Source organism: Oncorhynchus clarkii, chromosome 17 (assembly GCF_045791955.1).
Source record: "Oncorhynchus clarkii lewisi isolate Uvic-CL-2024 chromosome 17, UVic_Ocla_1.0, whole genome shotgun sequence".
NCBI lineage: Eukaryota > Metazoa > Chordata > Actinopteri > Salmoniformes > Salmonidae > Oncorhynchus > Oncorhynchus clarkii.
The window spans coordinates 52,721,669-52,743,497 of NC_092163.1; the positions used below are offsets into that span (position 1 = coordinate 52,721,669).

Consider the following 21,829-nt stretch of genomic DNA (forward strand, 5'->3'; position numbering starts at 1 on the left):
TCACAGCACAGAATCTCTGTGTCAGTTTGCTTCTATATATCTATTTTTTTGTTCAAATTCATTTGGAGTCAAAGCTCACTCTGCCCTGGTCAGACATAATAACTTAACAATCAGTATACAATAGCATTTCTATGAACATACTGTACAGCATCACCACCCCAGTCATTTTGTAATAATTTATTCATCTACACAACGTTTTTTTTTACAATAAGGAAGCTCTTTTGCTCACATCGATAAAACAGTCTACATTTACAGTAATGATTCAATACAGTTCTCCTAAATAACATTTAATATATTTATACACATATCATTTATTTATTGCAATAAACAAGTCTTTAGCAGGAGTGCTGTAAGTATTGCTACAATTTCCCAGTCCTTTACCCTTCTTATACTGTATGAGAAACAGTTTGGTGACTTTACAGTGACACCAGGCTCCAACCCAAGCCTGCTCATTTGTATGGGTTAGGGTGAGGTTAGGTGCGGAATACGGACACATGAGGCAGAGCAGGACAACAGTCTCCTCTTAAAGTGAAAATATATCATTAATTGCAATACTCTGGAGCTAATATTGCATATTATACTACTATACATCACATCGCTGCTTGTGATAAGCATATGAGAGAAAAACAGACACGGGTTCATGGTCCTTATTCATTTCCCCTCTGTTAACTGTAACCCCTTTGACATCATTTTTAACTTCAAAACATCTTCCATTAGTGTCTCTCTCTCTCTCACTCACGCCACACTCAGCTGACAGAATATTGGAGGTCAGGAAGCATCCCGGGAAGGGAAATCCCACTTCCATTGTGTTCTCAGTGGAAGAGCCTGCCGCCATCAGATATCTCTAAGGCTTCCCCTGTTGTTCACAGTGTAGAAACAATGAATTTAAGACACACATACCACACTGTGTTGGGACTGTGCAGTCATCCTAAAGTTTCCGGTAAAGGTTCAGAAATTAGCAGTCTCGTTATGTCGCTTCCAGTTTGAATGAAAGTGGTCACCATTGAGGCCTAATGTCCTTGATCGGTCTCTATCTATATCCAGAATATACACATGCACAATCACAGAAAGACACACACAGCCATACAAATGAATAAGATAAGGGCAGAAACTGGAGGAATGCTCAAACGAACCAATTGACTCCTTGTAACAGTTCCAAATTGGCCAGTCTCTTAAGAGGGACTCACATACATTCGCATACACTACATACACACAGCACAAACACACATACACGCGCACACTCACAAAGTTTTACACTCATAATTTGCTGCTGATACTCTGTTCTTTATTTTACTCTTACTATTATCTATCCTCATGCCTAGTCACTATAGCCTGCCTTCATGTACATACAGTGCATTCGGAAAGTATTCAGACCCCTTGGCTTTTTCCACAGTTTGTTAGGTTACAGGCTTATTCTCAAGACGGATTAAATAGTTTTTTTTCCTGCACACAATACCCAATAATGTCAAATCAAAAACAGGCTTTTAACCCCCCCCCCCCCCCCCCCCCCCCCAGGAAATATCACATTTACATAAGTATTCAGACCTTTTATTCAGTACCTTGTTGAAACACCTTTGGCAGCGATTACAGCCTTGAGTCTTGGGTATGTCGCTACAGAATTGGCACACCTGTATTTGGGGGGTTTCTCCCATTCTTCTCTGCAGATCCTCTCAAGCTCTGTCAGGTTGAATGGGGAGCATTGCTGCACAGCTATTTTCAGGTCTCTCCAGAGATGTTTGATCGAGTTCAATTCCGGGCTCTGGCTGGGCCATTCAAGGACATTCAGAGACTTGTCCCGAAGCCACTCCTGCACTGTCTTGGCTGTGTGCTTAGGGTCAATGTCTTGTTCAAAGGTGAACCTTTGCACTAGTTTGAGGTCCTGGGTGCTCTGGAGCAGGTTTTCATCAAGGATCTCTCTGTACTTTTCTCCATTCGTCTTTCCCTCAATCCTGACAGTCCCTGCTGCTGAAAAACATCCTCACAGCATGATGCTGCCACCACCTTGCTTCACCGTAGGTTTTTTCCAGACGTGACGCTTGGTATTCAGGCCAAAGAGTTGGATTCATCAGACCAGAGAATCTTACCTCCTTGACCAAGGACCTTTTCCGCCAGATTGCTCAGTTTGACCTGGCGGCCAGTTCTTTTTAAAATCTTTTTAAAATATATATATTTTTTTACTTTTACCCCTTTTTTTCTCCCCAATTTCATGGTATCCAATTGGTAGTTACAGTCTTGTCTCATCTCTGCAACTCCCGTACGGATACGGGAGAGGCGAAGGTCGAGAGCCATGCGTCCTCCGAAACACGACCCAACCAAGCCGTACTGCCTATTGACACAATGCCCGCTTAACCTGGAAGCCAGCCACACCAATGCGTCGGAGGAAACACCTTACACATGGCGACAGTGCCAGCGTGCATGCGCCTGGGGCGGCCAGCTCTAGGAAGAGTCTTGGTGGTTCCAAACTTTTTCCATTTAAGAATGATGGAAGCCACTGTGTTGTTGGAGACCTTCAATGCTGCGTAAATGTTTTGTTACCCTTCCCCAGATAGGTGCCTTGACATAATCCTGTCTCGGCGCTCTACGGACAATTCCTTCAACCTCGTGGCTTGATTTTTGCTCTGACATGCACTGTCAACTGTAGGACCTTATATAGACAGGTGTCTATGCAAATGAACTGAATCCCCCAAAAACATTTCCACTGCATTTCAGCCCTGCCACAAAAGGACCAGCTGACAACATGTCAGTGATTATCTCGTTAACACAGGTGTGAGTGTTGACGAGGACAGGGCTGGAGATCACTCTGTCATGCTGATTGAGTTTGAATAACAGACTGGAAGCTTCAAAAGGAGGGTGGTGCTATGAATCATTGTTCTTCCTCTGTCAACCATGGTTACCTGCAAGGAAACACGTGCCGTCATCATTGCTTTGCACAAAAAGGGCTTCACAGGCAAGGATATTGCTGCCAGTAAGATTGCACCTAAATCAACCATTTATTGGATAATCAAGAACTTCAAGGAGAGCGATTCAATTGTTGTGAAGAAGGCTTCAGGGTGCCCAAGAAAGTCCACCAAGCGCCAGGACCGTCTCCTAAAGATGATTCAGCTGCGGGATCGGGGCACCACCAGTACAGAGCTTGCTCAGGAATGGCAGCAAGCAGGTGTGAGTGCATCTGCACGCACAGTGAGGCGAAGATTTTTGGAGGATGGCCTGGTGTCAAGAAGGGCAACAAAAAAGCCACTTCTCTCCAGGAAAAACATCAGGGACAGACTGATATTCTGCAAAAGGTACAGGGATTGGACTGCTGAGAACTGGGGTAAAGTAATTTTCTCTGATGAATCCCCTTTCCGATTGTTTGGGGCATCCAGAAAAAAGCTTGTCTGGAGAAGACAAGGTGAGCGCTACCATCAGTCCTGTGTCATGCCAACAGTAAAGCATCCTGAGACCATTCATGTGTGGGATTGCTTCTCAGCCAAGGGAGTGGGCTTACTCACAATTTTGCCTAAGAACACAGTCATGAATAAAGAATGGTACCAACACATCCTCCGAGAGCAACTTCTCCCAACCATCCAGTAACAGTTTGGTGACGAACAATGCCTTTTCTAGCATGATAGAGCACCTTGCCATAAGGCAAAAGTGATAACTAAGTGGCTCGTGGAACAAAACATTGATATTTTGGGTCCATGGCCAGGAAACTCCCCAGACCTTAATCCCATTGAGAACTTGTGGTCAATCTTCAAGAGGCGGGTGGACAAACAAAAACCCACCAATTCTGACAAACTCCAAGCATTGATTATGCAAGAATGGGCTGCCATCAGCCAGGATATGGCCTAGAAGTTAATTGACAGCATGCCCGTGCTGATTGCAGAGGTCTTGAAAAAGAAGGGTCAACACTGAAAATATTGACTATTTGCATCAACTTCATGTAATTGTCAATAAAAGCCTTTGACACTTATGAAATAGTAACATCTGACAAAAATATCTAAAGACACTGACGCAGCAAACTTTGTGGAAATGAATGTTTGTGTCATTCTCAAAACTTTTGGCCACGACTGTAAACTAAGTTGACTGTGCCTTTAAACAGCTTGAAAAATGAGTCCTACATCGACATAACCTGAAAGGCCGCTCAGCAAGGAAGAAGCCACTGCTTCAAAACCGCTATAAAAAAAGACAGACTACGGTTTGCAGCTGCACAAGGGGACAAAGATCGTACTCTTTAGAGAAATGTCCTCTGGTCTGATGAAACCAAAATAGAACAATTTGGCCATAATGACCATCGTTATGTTTGGAGGGAAAAGGAGGAGCTTGCAACCCGAAGAACACCATCCCAACCGTGAATTACGGGGGTGGCAGCATTATGTTGTGGGGGTGCTTTGCTGCAGGAGGGACTGGTGGACTTCACAAAATAGATGGCATCATGAGGAGGTAAAATTATGTGGATATATTGAAGCAACATCTCAAGACATCAGTCAGGAAGTTAAAACTTGGTCACAAATTAGTCTTCCAAATGGACAATGACCCCAAGCATACTTCCAAAGTTTTGGCAAAATGGCTTAAGGACAACAAAGTCATGGTATTGGAGTGGCCATCACAAAGCCCTGACCTCATCCTATGAAACATTTGTGGGCAGAACTGAAAAAGTGTGTGCGAGCAAGGAGGCCTACAAACCTGTCTTAGTTACACCAACTCTGTCAGGAGGAATGGGCCAGAATTCAGCCAACTTATTGTGGGAAGCTTGTGGAAGGCTACCTGAAAAATTGACCCAAGTTAAACAATTTAAAGGCAGTGCTACCAAATACTAATTGAGTGTATGTAAACTTCTGACCCACTGAGGATGTGATGAAAGAAATAAAAGTTGAAATAAATAATTCTCTCTACTATTATTCTGACATTTCACATTCTTAAAATAAGGTGGTGGTCCTAACTGACCTAAGGCGGGGAATATTTACTAGGATTAAATATCAGGAATTGTGAAAAACTGAGTTTAAATGTATTTGGATAAGGTGTATGTAAACTTTTGACTTCAACTGTAAATAAGGCATTTGTTTTTTATTTGTAATACAATTGAAATTTCATTAAAAAAAAAAAATTGCTTTGTCATTATGGAGTATTTTATGTTTTATTTTATGAATTTTAGAATAAGGCTGTAACGTAACAACATGTGGAATAAGTGATGGGGTCTGAATGCTTTCTGAATGCACTGTATCTACCTCAAATACCTCGTACCTCTGCATATTGATCTGGTACTTACTGTATTAATTATTGTGAATTTTTCTTCTTCTTTTGTTACTATTTTATTTTGAAACTCTGCATTGTTGGGAAGGGCTCGTACGCAAGCATTTCACGGTAAAGTCTACACAAGTTGTATTCGGCGCATGTGACAAATAAAATTGAATGTGATTTGATTCAGGCACATAACAATGTCCCACTTTCCCGTTCCCTCTGTCTTCTGACAATAAGACTGAAAGTGGAGGTCTGCTAGGAAAACAACAGTTAAATGGTTTAAGTCCATTTTAACTGCATTCATTATTCAAATTTCTTATTGTGATTTCTTAAAAACATTTCCCTCAATCTTGATGCATTCACTACACATTTCTCCATTGAATCACAGTGGGGTTTAGAAGCCTTCTTTCTTTCTCTCTCTCTCACCTGATCTGACAACAGAGGATATATAGACTAACATCTATCATCCACAACACTAGAACATATATCTAGTACCTGGAAACATACAGTGCCTTGTGCCTTGATCTGCAGAGCAGGCACCTAATCTAGAACCTGGAACTACAGAGTGGGGTAGGTAGGTACTGCACTTTGATTATTGAACACCCCAACAGGGGTTTGGTTATTGAACACCCCAACAGGGGTTTGGTTATTGAACACCACAACAGGGGTTTGCAGTAATGCACTATTGGTTCTACTGTACTATGAATTATGAAACATTACTAAGAGCAGAGGCAGCTACTGTGTCTAACCTAGTGTGCTTTTTATTTATATTATGGACTTATATAGCAGATGGCTTTGGGTGGGTGAGCACTGAACCAAAACTACAGAGATGTGCTGGAAACAGGAAACAGAACAGAGCTCAGTTTACTGAGTCAGCCATAGTTTGTATAGTTTGACCTATACATTTTTTTTGCTATACGTATCTCAGAGTCAACTAAATGTGGGAGGAGGATTGAAGGAGGGAGAGCATGTACAGAAAGTCCATCTGAGTCTGTCATGCATCCTTCCTCTTTAAAACGACTGCAAGCCGTCAATTCTTTGCTTTGGAAGTTGTCGAATGAAGAAAGGTGGAGAGGGACAGGCATAGTCTTTCCTCCGTCAAATGTTTCAGTTTTAACATCTGATGATTATCTATCAATGGTTTTCCCTGTTTACTTCACAGTGTGCTTCTTCCTGATTGGCCCCCGTCCCACCACCGTCAATAAGGGGAGAAGAGGATTGGCCCATGGGTGGTGCGCATAGGCCCAGGGGCGGGCCGTAGGAGGCTGAGGTGCGTGCCCTGTAGTGTGCTCTGTATGAGGTGGTGGTGGGGGTGGTAGTTCTGAGGGTGAGAAATAGGACCAGGGGCACGCAGCTGAGCCAGCTGATTTGAGGAGGCAGCGGCTGCCATCGCCGCAGCAACAGCCAGGGGGTTGGGAAACAGTCCATGGCCCAGAGTTTTTGGAAGGTCCTTAGAGAAGGTCAAAGAAGACTGTGAGATCCAGAGAGAGAAACAGTGTAAAGGTCAGAATGAGAAATGAGAAAGAAGAGGCAGAGAAAGGGTATGCTGTCTATTTGGCAATCCAGAGCTAAATTACTTAATTATGAATTAATGATTAAAGGCATTAAAAGTATTGCTATAGCCTACAAAAAGAGTTGGATCATTACCACAAAGTCTGTGCGCTTCTTGTGCCGGCTGAGGAGGGGATTTGGCTTCCCAGCGACTCCATCCCGATGCCTTCGACTGGATATATGCTGGAGAACAAGAGAAGATGAAAAGTATAGGTGTAAAGTTGCCTCTAGATGCTGAACTGTAGTCAGTTTAGCATTTTCTCCACTAATTGTTAAGGTTTGGATTTGGGGAGGGGCAGCTGATCCTAGATCTGTACCTAGGGGAAACTTCACTCTGGAGCAGTGGTCATGGTGGTCACTCACTCACCTGTTTGAGCTGCAGCTCAGAATTCACCCTCACGTTGCAGATCTCACAGTGGAAGGTGCGTTCCTGAGTGTTGGGGTCCGAGGGCAGCCCCCCTGCCTGCTCAGGGCTGGGGTTAGGGCCCAGCCGAGGGTACGCCTTGATGGGGCCCAGCCCACTCCTTGCCTCCAGGATGGTTTTGTGTTTGGTACCTGTCACCCATGGAGAGAGTGCTTTGTTTGTACATTTTGTAAGTTAATATCCTATAGATGCCATCGGAGAGTAGTCTAATTCAGGCTCACATTTCATGATGTTCTTGTTAATATCAAAACGTTGATATTTTATGTATTTTTTGTACTATTAAGAAATTAGGGGACTGAATGATTGTAATATGGAATAAGCTACCCTGACCTTTGAACTATTCAGGCCAAAAATGAGATTTCACACCTGCCGACAAAGGACAGGAGCGTTCAGCCGCACTAGGTCACCCAGCAGCCAGGTGAGAATTTAGTTATTTTTTGTGTGTTCTTTTTAAGGTCGCATATTTGTACTTGTATGTTCCCTAAACCATCGTTTGTTTGTGGCTATCATTGTAATTAACCTAGTTCCCAGGTTATTTGCAGTGAACAAGATCACATTGTAATTGGCCATAATAAGGCCAAAGTATATTGAGTCAGAAAGTGTGGTGGCATTGACTCGCCACTAGAGAGCTGTAGTGACACAGCCCAAAATGTTCAGGATTATTCAGCAGTTTTGGTAGCCAATATCCTCCTCTATGCTATCTGGTCATGGAGCACAAAACCATTCCCCCCATTTCTATTGTTCACTGTCATTTCACATTCAGTCCCTGTTCACCCCCTTTTGTCTCTTTAAAAAAATGAACACCTCTTCTTTCTCAGTCCAGTTAAATACTTATTCTCACCCAATTCTACTCTCCTTTTCTCTCTTCATCCTCCCCCCTGCTATACTGTTTATTTCCTGATGTACATGACAAGACCAAAAGAATGTGGACACCTGCTCGTCGAACATCTCATTCCAAAATCATGGGCATTAATATGGAGTTGGTCCCCCTTTGCTGCTATAACAGCCTTCACTCTTCTGGGAAGGCTTTCCACTAGATGTTGGAAGATTGCGGCGGGACTTAAATCCATTCAGACACAAAAGCATTAGTGCGGTCGGGCACTGATGTTGGGCGATTAGGCCTGGCTCATAGTCAGCGTTCCAATTCATCCCAAAGGTGTTCAATGGGGTTGAGATCAGGGCTCTATGCAGGCTAGTCAAGTTCTACCACACCAATCTCGACAAACCATTTCTGTATGGACCTCACTTTGTGCACAGAGGCATTGTCATGCTGAAACAGGAAAGGGCCTTCCTCAAACTGTTTCCCCAAAGTTGGAAGCACAGATTCGTCTAGAATGTCATGTCATTGTATGATGTAGCATTAAGATTTCCCTTCACTCAAACTAAGGGGCCTAGCCCGAAACATAAAAAACAGCCCTAGACCATTATTTCTCCTCCGCCAAACTTTACAGTTGGCACTATGCATTGGGGCAGGTAGCGTTCTCCTGGCATCCGCCAAACCCAGATTTGTCCGTCGGATTGCCAGATGGTGAAGTGTGATTCATCACTCCAGAGAACACGTTTCCACTGCTCCAGAGTCCAATTGTGGCAAGCTTTATACCACTCCAGCCGACACTTGGCATTGCGCATGGTGATCTTAGGCTTGTGTGTGGCTGCTCGGCCAAGGAAACCCATTTCATGAAGCTCCCGACATACAGTTATTGTGCTGACGTTGTTTCCAGAGGCAGTTTGGAAGCTGATAGTGAGTGTTACAACCGAGGACAGGTGATTTTTACTCGTTACACAGTTCAGTGCTCGGCTGTCCCGTTCTATGAGCTTGTGTGGTCTACCACTTTACGGCTGAGCCGTTGTTGCTCCTAGCCTTTTCCACTTCACAATAACAGCACTTACAGTTGTCCGGGGCAGCTCTAGCAGGGCAGACATTTTATGAACTGACTTGTTGGAAAGGTGGCATCCTATGATGGTGCCACATTGAAAGTCACTGAGCACTTCAGTACAAGTCATTCTACTGCCAACGTTAGTCAGACTGCATGCTCGATGTTATACACCTGTCAGCAACGGGTATGGCTGAAATAGCTGAATCCACTAATTTGAAGGGGTGTCCACATACTTCTGTATATATAGAGTATACGCCCATCACCAGAACATGGTTATATTTTAAAAACTAGTTTTGATGTCTCACTTTGGGATATGCCTGGGCCTGTCAACAGGCTCAAATTAACCAATCACACACCATCTGTTGGAGACAGACAGGTCAAGTGGTGAATGAGATGAGCCCCTCTCCTCCATAAAGGGAGCCACCGCCCACCAACTGGTCATTCTCGCCACTCTTCCTTGCGGAAGTGATTGCAGTCACAATAAGCTCTCTTCAGCTTGACTAAATTCTTGGTTTCCTACTTAATGTTCTCAGAACGTGAAGTTTACATTGCCAAACGTAAAACTTCAGCTCCTGTTGATAGTTGAGTACCGACCGAAAGGTTTTCGTTTCGAGTAGAATTCCGCCTAGCTAGCTCCACATGGCTAGTTATCGAGGCTCGGTTAGCCCTCGTCGCAAGGCTTCGGCTGCCTAAGTTAGCACACACTGTAAGCTTTTTGCTAAATTGGCTAACTAGTTGCAAAGCTAGCTAACCACACAAAGGGCTTGTTCCCGCCACAAGGCTTAAGCTAACCTGGCTAACTAGCTGCAAAGCAAGCTAACCACCCTAACAAAGGGCTAGCTCTCGTCCCAACGCTTAAGCTAACCTGGCTAGCTTGCTAAAAGGGCTGCCAACCACACCAGCATTACAACCTGCAACACAGTACTATTGCTATCACTTTTCTCTCATCTAGTTCAAACCTTCACTTACTTGTTGGTATTAACTAGAAACACCTACCCAAAGTCTTAACTGCCACACGGGGCTAGCTACAGCTTGCCTTAGCAGGTGTAGCTGCTAGCTAGCTAACACACCACTATCCTCACGGCTGTAGTGTTCCCACACATCCCAGCTAGCTTTAGTCTCTACTAGCTAGCTAACGCCTAACTAAAGGCCAGAGTTTACATGTTGTTTTTACAACAAGCGGCTCAACCCCCACTACTGACCCCAGCTGGGGCGAGGTTATGGATAGCCTCGATTCCCTCCCCTCACTGTCTGACTGACGACTAAGCGTTGAGGGAATATGAACTAGGGGATAACGAGGACGACATTGGGATTCATTTCATGGGTCTCCTCGACTTTGAGACGGAGATGAACAGGCCCCCCCCCCCCCCCCAAGATTCCGCCCCCAAGATGGGGGAGCTGATTAATTCCTTTTGGAGTATGGCCTCCCCAACGTTTGCAAGCGAGCCGTGGCCAGACTTGATATAGACGGGCAAGCTCCTTTGTGGGGCTTATATGATGGGAAAAGACTCCCATCCAGCATATCCCCCTCTAAGCAGCTCATTCCCGCAGTCACAAATGGCCTCAGAGAGATAATGGGATAAGCCCCTTACCAGCAATATCCTGGCTAGGGGCTTCCTGAGCAATGACAATCTGGAAGAATCTGGGTTTTGCAACCTTCTCATGGTGGAGCCATCACTGGCTGACCATCTCCACCCCACACGAGGCGCTGCTAGCAGTACGGGCACTTCCCTCCCTGGACTGAATGTTTTTCTGCCTTTTCCATAGGAAGTACAAAGCCTCGGCCTTATCAATCACAGCACTTAACATGACCACTTTATTGTTGGCTTACCAGGCAAAGTTACTGGAGGATTGGGGACCCTGAATCAGGACGGTTGGGATGAGATACAGTACTATGCATGATTATGGATCTAAACCTACGGGCCTCACGTGATGCCATCCGAGGCTGTGGTCGCGCCAGGGGCCTAGTGGTGGTGGGAGAAAGGGCACTTGACTTGTCCAGCTTAACAGGCAAAGAAAAAGCTGACCTCCTGTATGACCCTGTGACACGCAAGGAGTTGTTCACCCCCACAGTTGCCTCCATGCGGCAGAAGTGTGACATGCGAAAGAAAAGAAGGTGAAGCCAACTTCTGTCTGCCCTGCAAACCTGGGCCCCTGTGCATGTTTGATGTGACATTGATGGAATATTCTCCCAACCCTAAGAAAACTGGAAATAGGAATGTTCTTGAAACATTCCCATGAAACAGGTCTATAACATTAATATTGTATAATCTGATAACCTTTTAACTATGTTCTAGATACGTTCTGCTTGACTTTGTTCACCAAAACATGCTATAAATGTTTTCAGAATGCTAGAATGGTCTAACTAACAGAGAACTGGACACTCAAACACTAAGGGAAAATTACATTTTTACATACGCTCTTATCCAGAGCGACTTACAGTAGTGAGTGCATACATTTCATACTGATCCCACTTGGGAATCAAACCCACAACCCTGGCATTGCAAGCACCGTGCTCTACCAAGTGAACATTACGGGTAACATTATAAAAATGTTTTCTCTCCCTAGAATTGTTAGCTGGGCTCACACTTCTACAAATGTGGAATCTCCCCAGTGTGTTTACATAACATAGGGAAAGCCCAAATGACTACATGTGTAACTAGTTATTTGACTCTGTATACATAAAGTTTTATGAACTGTTCATTCTTAAACATAACAGCCATATTCTGGTAAGCTGGCAGTTTTATGAGGCAATTTCAGAGATCAGGGTGTTTAGAAGACACATAAAATGTTGTGTTTGTAAATGCTCAAGTATCACTTTGTGTGACTAAATTTGAGCTTGCTGAAAATATAGAATTTCCTACAGGAATACTGTCGGGATAATCTGTTTCACAATAGGAAACAGTTTTCCCTCCGAGATGGCAATATCTATCTAGGCCAGAACTCTCAATGACAACACTTTATTACACATTGCGTTATCAGTTCTCTTGATGGAATGAGCCTTACCTTTATTGTGCGCCTCTAGCTGAGAGAGGGAGTTGACGGCCACTTTGCACAGTGAGCAGTAGAGCATCTTCTTGGCTTTGTCCTCCTCAGACTCCCCTGAAGAGGGGCTGGGGGCTGGGGACGCTGTGTCATGGGGGCCCACCATGGGGGTGTCCACCTGGGGGGGACCAAGGGCCGGGGAGGGGGTGGAGGTGGTAGACATGGGCGTACTCAGAGGGGGCAGGAGTGGGCACACAGGGAACTGCATGGGGGTGTCCGGGATGTCTGGCACAGACATGGGGCTGGGTGTCATGGGTGAGCTGTTTGAATGTGGGTGGGGCTGGGAATCACCTGTGAACAGAACAGATAGTAATAGTAAATGTTTTCAACCATATTATGTAGATCACACCAGATAATAATATGACGAGGACGATAATGGTGGTCCTGCTCCTGCAGCACCAGTATAGTAGTTTGTCTGACCCTACTGGGTCAAAACTCTGCCCCAGGGGGCCCCACATCTGTCTCCCCCATCTGGAGTGAGTCAGGGTAGGGGGAGACACATGGGTCATGTCAGGTTATTCAAGTTGGAGAGAGTGAAAAGAAGGTCAGTAGTACAGCACAGTACTTTTAATGTTACTCTAGGTTAACCACTGTGTGTAGCACAGGGTCATCTGGCCTGCTATTTGAAGGAATGATACCTGGGAACCTGATCCTTGTCATTTATGACAGAAGCGTCTCTTAGCATCCACCTGTAACACTCTATTCTGTTTCACGCCAGACTTCTGACTAAACAGCTGTGTGTGTATTTCGGTTATGTCTCTGTGTGGGTTAACACACAGACAGACAGACAGACAGACAGACAGACACATATACACACGCACACACAAACATACAAACGCACACACGTGCACACATGTGCATGCGTGTGCGATATAGAGCACACGCACCCTGTTTGCTGGTGTCAGGGTCTGGGCTGGATGGTGAGGGGCCTGGTGGAGTGGGGGGAGCGGCCGGCTTGTCACCCTCCTTGGGGCGAGTCTTGGAGGTCTCGATGCCCTTTACCCTCCGAGCGTGCCGGTTCCCCTTATAGTGGGCCTCTGCCTGGCTCTGAGAATAGAACAAGGGGGAGGAGATGGCATGATATTTCACATCATAATCCACATACAGTAGGTACTAATGTTCATACACTTCATAGCAAATTCATATACTGTAGCTGAGAAGCTTGAACTTGCCTCTCTGATACTGAGGCCAAATACCTGAGCAAAATGCTAATCTGATATCTGTGTATATTGGGGAACAAATGATACCCAATCTGTAACAGGTGACATAATTCGCTCACCCCAATAGCAGCCTTAGCATGGCTATGGGACACCACTCACACCCTTGCTGTCATTTTCACACTGTGGTTGTGTCCTAAGCCCTATTTTACTGTTTAGTACAATATCTGTCATCCACAGGCTTATTTATTGAGACCCAGTGATGTCAGTGGAGTGAACTCTAGCCACAGTGTTGACTGGACATCTCTCAATAGATGGCTTTAGGCTGTCACATAAGCCCTGTGCTGTCCCTGCTCCGTACCTGCCTGTCCCTACTCTGTACCTTCCTGTCCCTGTGGCTGGCTGGCTGGCTGCCTGGCTAAAGCACTCTTCAGCAGTTCAGCAGATCAATTATGCCTTTATCTGCCATTCCTTTATCACTGATATCCCCAATGTCTGCTCTGCCTGTCGCTGTCATTAGAGCTGAAGTTTTTATAACTGTCCTCCCTCAAAACAAAATAGCACAGCACACAGCAGCTGAGCAGCACACACTCTCTGTAGTTTGTCGTCAATGTGAGAACTATTTCAATGTTCTATAAAACAAATGTACAATCAACATGTTAGATTAGAATGTTATGAAGGGGCAATCTACAGTTGCTCATTTTTTGAGTTATACATTAAGCATATGTAACCATTGATTCTAGAACAATGTAACTTATAAATGCCTCAAGCTTAGTTCAACTGTCAAAACCCATCAGAACCCAAAATATACAGTGCCTTCGGAAAGTATTCAGACCCCTTGACTTTTTCCACATTACAGCCTTATTCTAAAATATATATATATTTTAAATGTCCCTCATCAATCTACACACAATACCCCATAATGACAAAGCAACATTTACTAAATGTAGTATGGAAATAATACATTTACATGAGTATTTGGACCCTTTACTCAGTACTTTGTTGAAGCAGCTTTGGCAGCGATTATAGCATTGACTCTTCTTGGGTATGATGCTACAAGCTTTGCACAACTGTATTTGGGAAGTTTCTAACCATTCTTCTCTGCAGATCCTCTCAAGCTCTGGCAGGTTGGATAGGGAGTGTTGCTGCACAGCTATTTTTAGGTTTCTCCAGAGATGTTCGATCAGGTTCCAGTCCGAGCTCTGCCTGGGTCATTCAAGGACATTCAGAGACTTGTCCCAAAGCCACTCCTGCGTTGTCTTGGCTGTGTGCTTAGGGTTGTTGTCCTGTTGGAAGGTGAATCTTCGCCCAAATCTGAGGTCCTGGGTGCTCTGGAGGAGGTTTTCCACAAGGATCTCCCTTTGTACTTTGCTCCGTCTTTGCCTCGACCCTGACTAGTCTCCCAGTCCCTGCCTCTGATAAACATCCCCAAAACATGATGCAGCCACCACCATGCTTCACCGTAGGATGGTGCCAGGTGGCCATGGCTCCAGACTTGACGCTTGGCATTCATGCAAAATACTTCAATCTTAGTTTCATCAGACCAGAGAATCTTGTTTCTCATGGTCTGAGAGTCTTTAGATGCCTTTTGGCAAACTCCAAGCGGGCTCTCATGTGCCTTCTACTGAGGAGTGGCTTCCATCTGGAAAAGGCCTGAATGGTGGAGTGCGGCAGGGATGGTTGTCCATCTGGGAAGGTTCTCCCATCTCCACAGAGGAACTCTGGAGCTCTGTCAGAGTGACCATCGGGTTCTTGGTCACCTCCCTGACCAAGGCCATTCTCTGTTTGGCAGAGCGGCTAGCTCTAAGGAAGAGTCTTGGTGGTTCCAAACTTTTTTCATTTAAGAATGATGGAGGCCACTGTGTTCTCGGCGACCTTCCCCAGATCTGTGCCTTGACAAAATCCTGTCTCGGAGATCTACGGACAATTCCTTCAACCTCATGGCTTGGTTTTTGCTCTGACATGCACGGTCAATTGTGGGCCTTATACAGACAGGTGTGTGCCTTTCCAAATCATGTCCAATCAATTTAATTTACTTCAGGTGGATTCCAATCAAGTTGTAGAAACATCTCAAGGATGATCAATGGAAACGGGGTGCACCAGAGCTCAATCCCGAGTCTCATAGCAAAGGGTCTGAATGCTTATGTAAATAAGGTATTTCTGTTTGTTTTTTGTAATACATTTGCGAAAAAAAATAGTGTTTTTGCTTTGTCATTATGGGATATTGTGTGTGTATTGATCAGGAACAACATTTCTTTAATCAATTGTAGAATACGGCTGAAAGTAACAAAATGTGGAAAAAGTGAATGGGTCTGAATACTTTCCGAATGCACTGTAGATATATGTATCTGTTATGCATATGGCAATGTATACTGAAAAGAAATATAAATATAAAATATAAACAATTTTACTGAGTTTCAGTTCATATAAGGAAATCAGTCAATTGAAATAAATTCATTAGGCCCTAATCTATGGACGTCACATGACTGGGCAGGGGTGCAGTCATGGGTGGGCCTGGGTAGGCATAGGCCCACCCACTTTGGAGCCAGGCACACCCACTGGGGAACCAGGCCCAGCCAATCAGAATGAGATTTTCCCCACAGAAGGGCTTTATTACAGACAGAAATACTCCTCAGTTTCATCAGCTTGTCTGGGTGGCTGGTTTCCGGCATCCCGCCGGTGAAGAAGCTGGATGTGGAGGTCTTGGGCTGGCATGGTTACACATGGTCTGCGGTTGTGAGGCCGGTTGGACGTACTGTCAAATTCTCTAAAACGACTTTGCAGGCGTCTTATGGTAGAGAAATTAACATTAAATTCTCTGGACATTCCTGCAGTCAGCATGTCAATTTTACGCTCCCTCAAAACTTGAGACATCTGTGGCATTGTGTTGTGTGACAAAATTGCACATTTTAGAGTGGCCTTTCATTGTCCCCAGCACAAGGTGCACCTGTGTAATGATCATGCTGTTTAATCAGTTTTTTGATATGCCATACCTGTCAAGTGGATGGATTATCTTGTCAAATGTATGTAGTTCTGTCCTTGAGCTGTTCCTGTCTAATGATGTTCTGATGGCATCCTTGGCTTGGGAGGAGATCGAGGAGAAAATATACTGGACTTGGGAGGAAATCTTGGTAGGACATGAAAGCCTGCCATGGAAGCAGACGCAAGGAGAGAAGGGAGGACAGCGATGACGCCGGGGTTCGCGGCCACAAGGAAAGCACAAAAAACAGCACAAATTTATTTTGGGGGGGGGCACACGGGGGTGTCGGGGGAGCCGAGGAATGAGCCAGATACCGTCAGGGAGTCGAAGGAGGAACTTGACGAAAGATTCCAGAGAGAATCTCAAGGGTAGTGACCATACTCAAGAACATGAACGAGACCCAATGTATACATGGCGCAATGCTGAGCACCCTAATGTGGTAGCGAGATGGTAACACAGTGACAGCAGCACATCCCTAGGGGGCTGATTTCCCTATGAATACATCCAGAACATGGAGGCGATCGAGCATAAGTTACTCGACACCGCTTTCCTGAATGGAGTGGTAGGCAGGGTTGGGGTCAATTCCGTTTCAATTCAGGAAGTAAACTGATGTTCCAATTTAATCTCATAGGAGGCAATGACATAAAAAAAAATATCATGAATTTGAATATCAGTTTACTTTCGAAATTGATTGAATTAAAAAGTAATTGACCCCAACCCTGGTGGTAGGTAATATTAAAGGGATATTTTACTCAAACTCTCTTTTAGCATTTTGTTTATTAGTTCTCTGTTAATACAATCCCAAAAACCTTACATGTTAGTAGTCCCATTTTTAAGAGAGCACATTCAGTACAGAGCAAAAAGTGTGATTGTGCAAATTATTAAACTATAGACGAAGCAACCAGACGCATGATTTGATTTCTCAAGAACAACGCATTGGTCATCCAGTACCATTTTTAATTAAAAGGCTTGATGATGAGTTGTTTTGTTGAATAAGTGTGTGTGTTAAGGCAAAAACTAAAAAGTGCACCCCGTTGGGTCCCCAGGACCAGGAAACACTGCTGTACTGAATGTGCTCTATCTTGATTTTTTTGGGGGGAATTGTATTATTGATTTAGGATGATTTGGACATGAAACAAGATAAATACTAATGTTTTTATCATTGACTTGCATTGAATTTGTGCTACAAATTCTTAAAAGTTAGCATTTGGAAACAGTGGCCAGATAAATAAAATCAAAGCATAGATTGCTGTCATACCTTGTCAAAAGGCAGCTTACACGGTAAGGGAACCAATGTGTAATTTGGTTGAACTATCCCTTTAATTGGAGTACCTGCAGTGCATTTGATGTGCTATAAATACACTTTTTAATTTGAAAGAAAACCATGCTTTTGTCATCCTCTTAAGGATACACCCCTTTTTTTCAATGTTCGCCTAAAATGACATACCCAAATCTAACTGCCTGTAGCTCAGGCCCGGAAGCAAGGATATGCATTTTCTTGATACCATTTGAAAGGAAACACTTTGAAGTTTGTGGAAATGTGAAAGGAATGTAGGATAATATAACACAATAGATCCTTTAAAAAATAATACAAAGAAAGAAAAAAGTTATTTTGTATTTGTTTTGTACCATCATCTTTGAAATGCAAGAGAAAGGCAATAATGTATTATTCCAGCCCAGGTTCAGTTTAGATTTTGGCCACTAGTTGGCAGTAGTGTATGTCCGCAGTTTTAGACTGATTCAATGAACCATTGTATTTCTGTTCAAAATGTTGTATTAAGACTGCCCAAATGTACCTAATTTGTTTATTAATAACTTTTCCTGTTCAAAATTGTGCACTCTCCTCAAACAATAGCATGGAATTATTTCACTGTAATAGCTACTGTAAATTGGAATGTGCAGTTAGATTAACAAGAATTTAAACTTTCTGCCAATATCAGATATGTCTATGTCCTGTGAAATGTTCTTGTTAATGTTCCCGTGGAAGGGACACTGATCCCGAAGAAGTCTTAAGAAAGCAGCTTGGGCAGCAACATCTGGGCCCCACAGGGAAATGTTGACTGGGTGAACCTACAGGTTGTGGTGAAAACATTTGCACAGGAGGACTTCAGGAAGACTTCAGGAGATAAGGGGAGTCTCTCAAGTTGGATTTAATTTGGTTTCATTTAATTTACCTCAAATATTTTGTGTAGGCAATTAGCCAAACAAAACCTGCTGATTTATGCAATAAATAGTGGCTGAATTTATCCTCAAACCGACTAGTACTTATATCCTCACGTTTATAAAAAGCAGCTAAATACGGTATATTGCTATAGATCAGTGGTTCCCAAACTTTTTATAGTCCCGTACCCCTTCAAACATTCAACCTCCAGCTGCGGACCCCCTCTAGCACCAGGGTCAGCACACTCTCAAATGTTGTTGTTTGCCATCATTGTAAGTCTGCCACACACACACACACTATACGATATATTTATTAAACATAAGAATAAGTGTGAGTTTTTGTCACAACCCGGCTCGTGGGAAGTGACAAAGAGCTCTTATAGGACCAGGGCACAAATAATAATGTAATAATACTCAATAATTTATTTATTTTACCATCTTACATATAAAACCTTATTTGTTCATTGAAAATTGTGAACAACTCACCACAGGTTAATGAGAAGGGTGTGCTTGAAAGGATGCACATAGATCTGCAATGTTGGGTTGTATTGGAGAGCGTTTCAGTCTTAAATCCTTTTCCACTCACAGTCTGTGCCTGGATTTAGTTTTCATGCTAGTGAGGGTCGAGAATCCACTCTCACATAGGTACGTTGTTGCAAAGGGCATCAGTGTCTTAACAGCACGATTTGCCAAGGCAGGAAACTCTGAGCGCAGCCCAATCCAGAAATCTGGCATTGGATTCTGATTAAATAAAATGTTCACAGACGGACTTGTTGCAATTTCGATGAAGCTCTCTTGTTTAGATATCGGTAAGTAGACTGGAGGCAAGGCATGAAAGGGATAAGGAATCCAGTTGTTTGTGTCATCCGTTTCGGGAAGTACCTGCGTAATTGTGCACCCAACTCACTCAGGTGCTTCGCTATATCACATTTGACATTGTCCGTAAGCTTGAGTTCATTTGCACACAAAAAAATCATACAATGATGGAAAGACCTGTGTTTTGTCCTTGTTAATACAGACAGAGAAAAGCTCCAACTTCTTAATCATAGCCTGAATTATGTCCCGCACATTGAATATAGTTGCGGAGAGTCCCTGTAATCCTAGATCCAGATCATTCAGGCGAGAAAAAACATCACCCAGATAGGCCTGTTGTGTGAGAAACTCGACATCATGCAAGCGGTCTGACTGTTTTACTATCACAGACTGGAACATGTTCCGGGATTCTTCCGATGGCATTGAGGAGTACACCACATGTCACTGGTTTTATCAATAAGTGCATCAAGGACGTCGTCCCCACAGTGACTGTATGTACATACCCCAACCAGAAGCCATGGATTACAGGCAACATTCACACTGAGCTAAATGGCAGAGTCCCGCACCTTTCAAGGTGCAGGACTCTAACCCGGAAGCTTACAAGAAATCCTGCTATGCCTTGCGACGAACCATCAAACAGGCAAATCGTCAATACAGGGCTAAGATTGAATCATACTACACCGGCTCCGGCGCTCGTCTTATATGGCAAGACTTGCAAACTATTACAGACTACAAAGGGAAGCACAACCGCGAGCTGCCCAGTGACACGAGCCTACTAGACAAGCTAAATCACTTCTATGCTCGCTTCGAGGCAAGCAACAATGAGGCATGCATGAGAGCATCAGCTGTTCCGGACGACTGTGTGATCACGCTCTCCATTGCCGTCTTGAGTAAGACTTTTAAACAGGTCATCATTCACAAGGCTGCGGGCCAGACGGATCACCAGGATGTGTGCTCTGGGCATGTGCTGACCAACTGGCAGGTGTCTTCACTGACATTTTCAACATGTCCCTGATTGAGTCTGTAATACAAACATGTTTCAAGCAGACCACCATAGTCCCTGTGCCCAAGAACACAAAGGCAACCTGCCTAAATGACTACAGACCCGTAGCACTCACGTCCATAGCCATAAAGTGTTTGAAAGGCTGGTCATGGTTCACATCAACACCAATTTGCATACCGCCCAAACAGATCCACAGATTATGCAATTTCTATTGCACTCCACACTTCCCTTTCCCACCTGGACAAAAGGAACACTTATATGAGAATGCTATTCATTGACTACAGCTCAGCGTTCAACACCATAGTACCCTCAAAGCTCATCACTTAGCTAAGGATCCTGGGACTAAACACCTCCCTCTGCAACTGGATACTGGACCTCCTGACGGGCCGCCCCCAGGTGGTGAGGGTAGGTAGCAACACACCTGCCACGCTGATCCTCAACGCTGGAGCCCCCCAGAGGTGCGTGCTCAGTCCCATCCTGTACTCCCTGTTCACCCACGACTGCACAGCCAGGCACGACTCCAACACCATCATTATGTTTGCTGACGACACAACAATGGTAGGCCTGATTACCGACAACGACGAGACAGCCTATAGGGAGGAGGTCAGAGACCTGGCCGGGTGGTGCCAGAATAACAACCTATCCCTCAATGTAACCAAGACTAATGAGATTATTGTGGACTACAGGAAAAGGAGGACCGAGCACGCCCCCATTCTCATCGATGGGGCTGTAGTGGAGCAGGTTGAGAGCTTCAAGTTCCTTGGTGTCCACATCAACAACAAACTAGAATGGTCCAAACATACCAAAACAGTCGTGAAGAGGGCACAACAAAGCCTATTCCCCCTCAGGAAACTAAAAAGATTTGACATGGGTCCTGAGATCCTCAATAGGTTCTACAGCTGCAACATCGAGAGCATCCTGACTGGTTGCATCACTGCCCGGTACGGCAATTGCTTGGCCTCCGACCGCAAGGCACTGCAGAGGGTAGTGCATACGGCCCAGTACATCACTGGGGCTAAGCTGCCTGCCATCCAGGACCTCTACACCAGGCGGTGTCAGAGGAAGGCCCTAAAAATTGTCAAAGACACCAGCCACCCCAGTCATAGACTGTTCTCTTTACTACCACATGGCAAGCGGTACCGGAGTGCCAAGTCTAGGACAAAAAGGCTTCTCAACAGTTTTTACCCCCAAGCCATAAGACTCCTGAACAGGTAATCAAATCGCTACCCGGACTATTTGCATTGTGTGTGTCCCCCAACCCCTCGTTTTACGCTGCTGCTACTCTCTGTTTATCATATATGCACAGTCACTTTAACTATACATTCATGTACATATGTACATACTACCTCAATTGGCCCAACCAACCAGTGCTCGGGCTAACCAGGCTATCTGCACTTTAACCATATCTACATATACATACTACCTCAATCAGCCTGACTAACCAGTGTCTGTATGTAGCCTCACTACTTTTATAGCCTCGCTACTGTTTTTCACTGTCTTTTTACTGTTTTTATTGGTTAGAGCTTGTAAGTAAGCATTTCACTGTAAGGTCTGCACCTGTTATATTCAGCGCACGTGACAAATAAACTTTGATTTGAA

General features: G+C 44.3%; 1 protein-coding gene across 6 annotated transcripts in view; it reads right to left on the reverse strand.

Annotated features, from left to right (window-relative positions):
• Positions 1-165: 165 nt before the first annotated feature.
• Positions 166-21,829, reverse strand: part of LOC139371088 (zinc finger protein 385A-like) — an 81,700-nt gene continuing 60,036 nt past the window's right edge. For 4 of the 6 annotated variants that reach the window (XM_071111151.1, XM_071111153.1, XM_071111152.1 and 1 more), the window contains 5 exons: positions 13,005-13,164; positions 12,079-12,408; positions 7,139-7,326; positions 6,868-6,954; positions 172-6,691 (listed from right to left, as the gene is read on the reverse strand). In XM_071111151.1, coding sequence (XP_070967252.1) covers positions 6,419-6,691; positions 6,868-6,954; positions 7,139-7,326; positions 12,079-12,408; positions 13,005-13,164 — 1,038 coding nt within the window. In that variant the 3' untranslated portion in view covers positions 172-6,418. Of the gene's footprint in view, positions 6,692-6,867; positions 6,955-7,138; positions 7,327-12,078; positions 12,409-13,004; positions 13,165-21,829 lie in introns of all 6 variants that reach the window. The other 2 variants (XM_071111150.1, XM_071111149.1) reach the window with 2 other exon arrangements.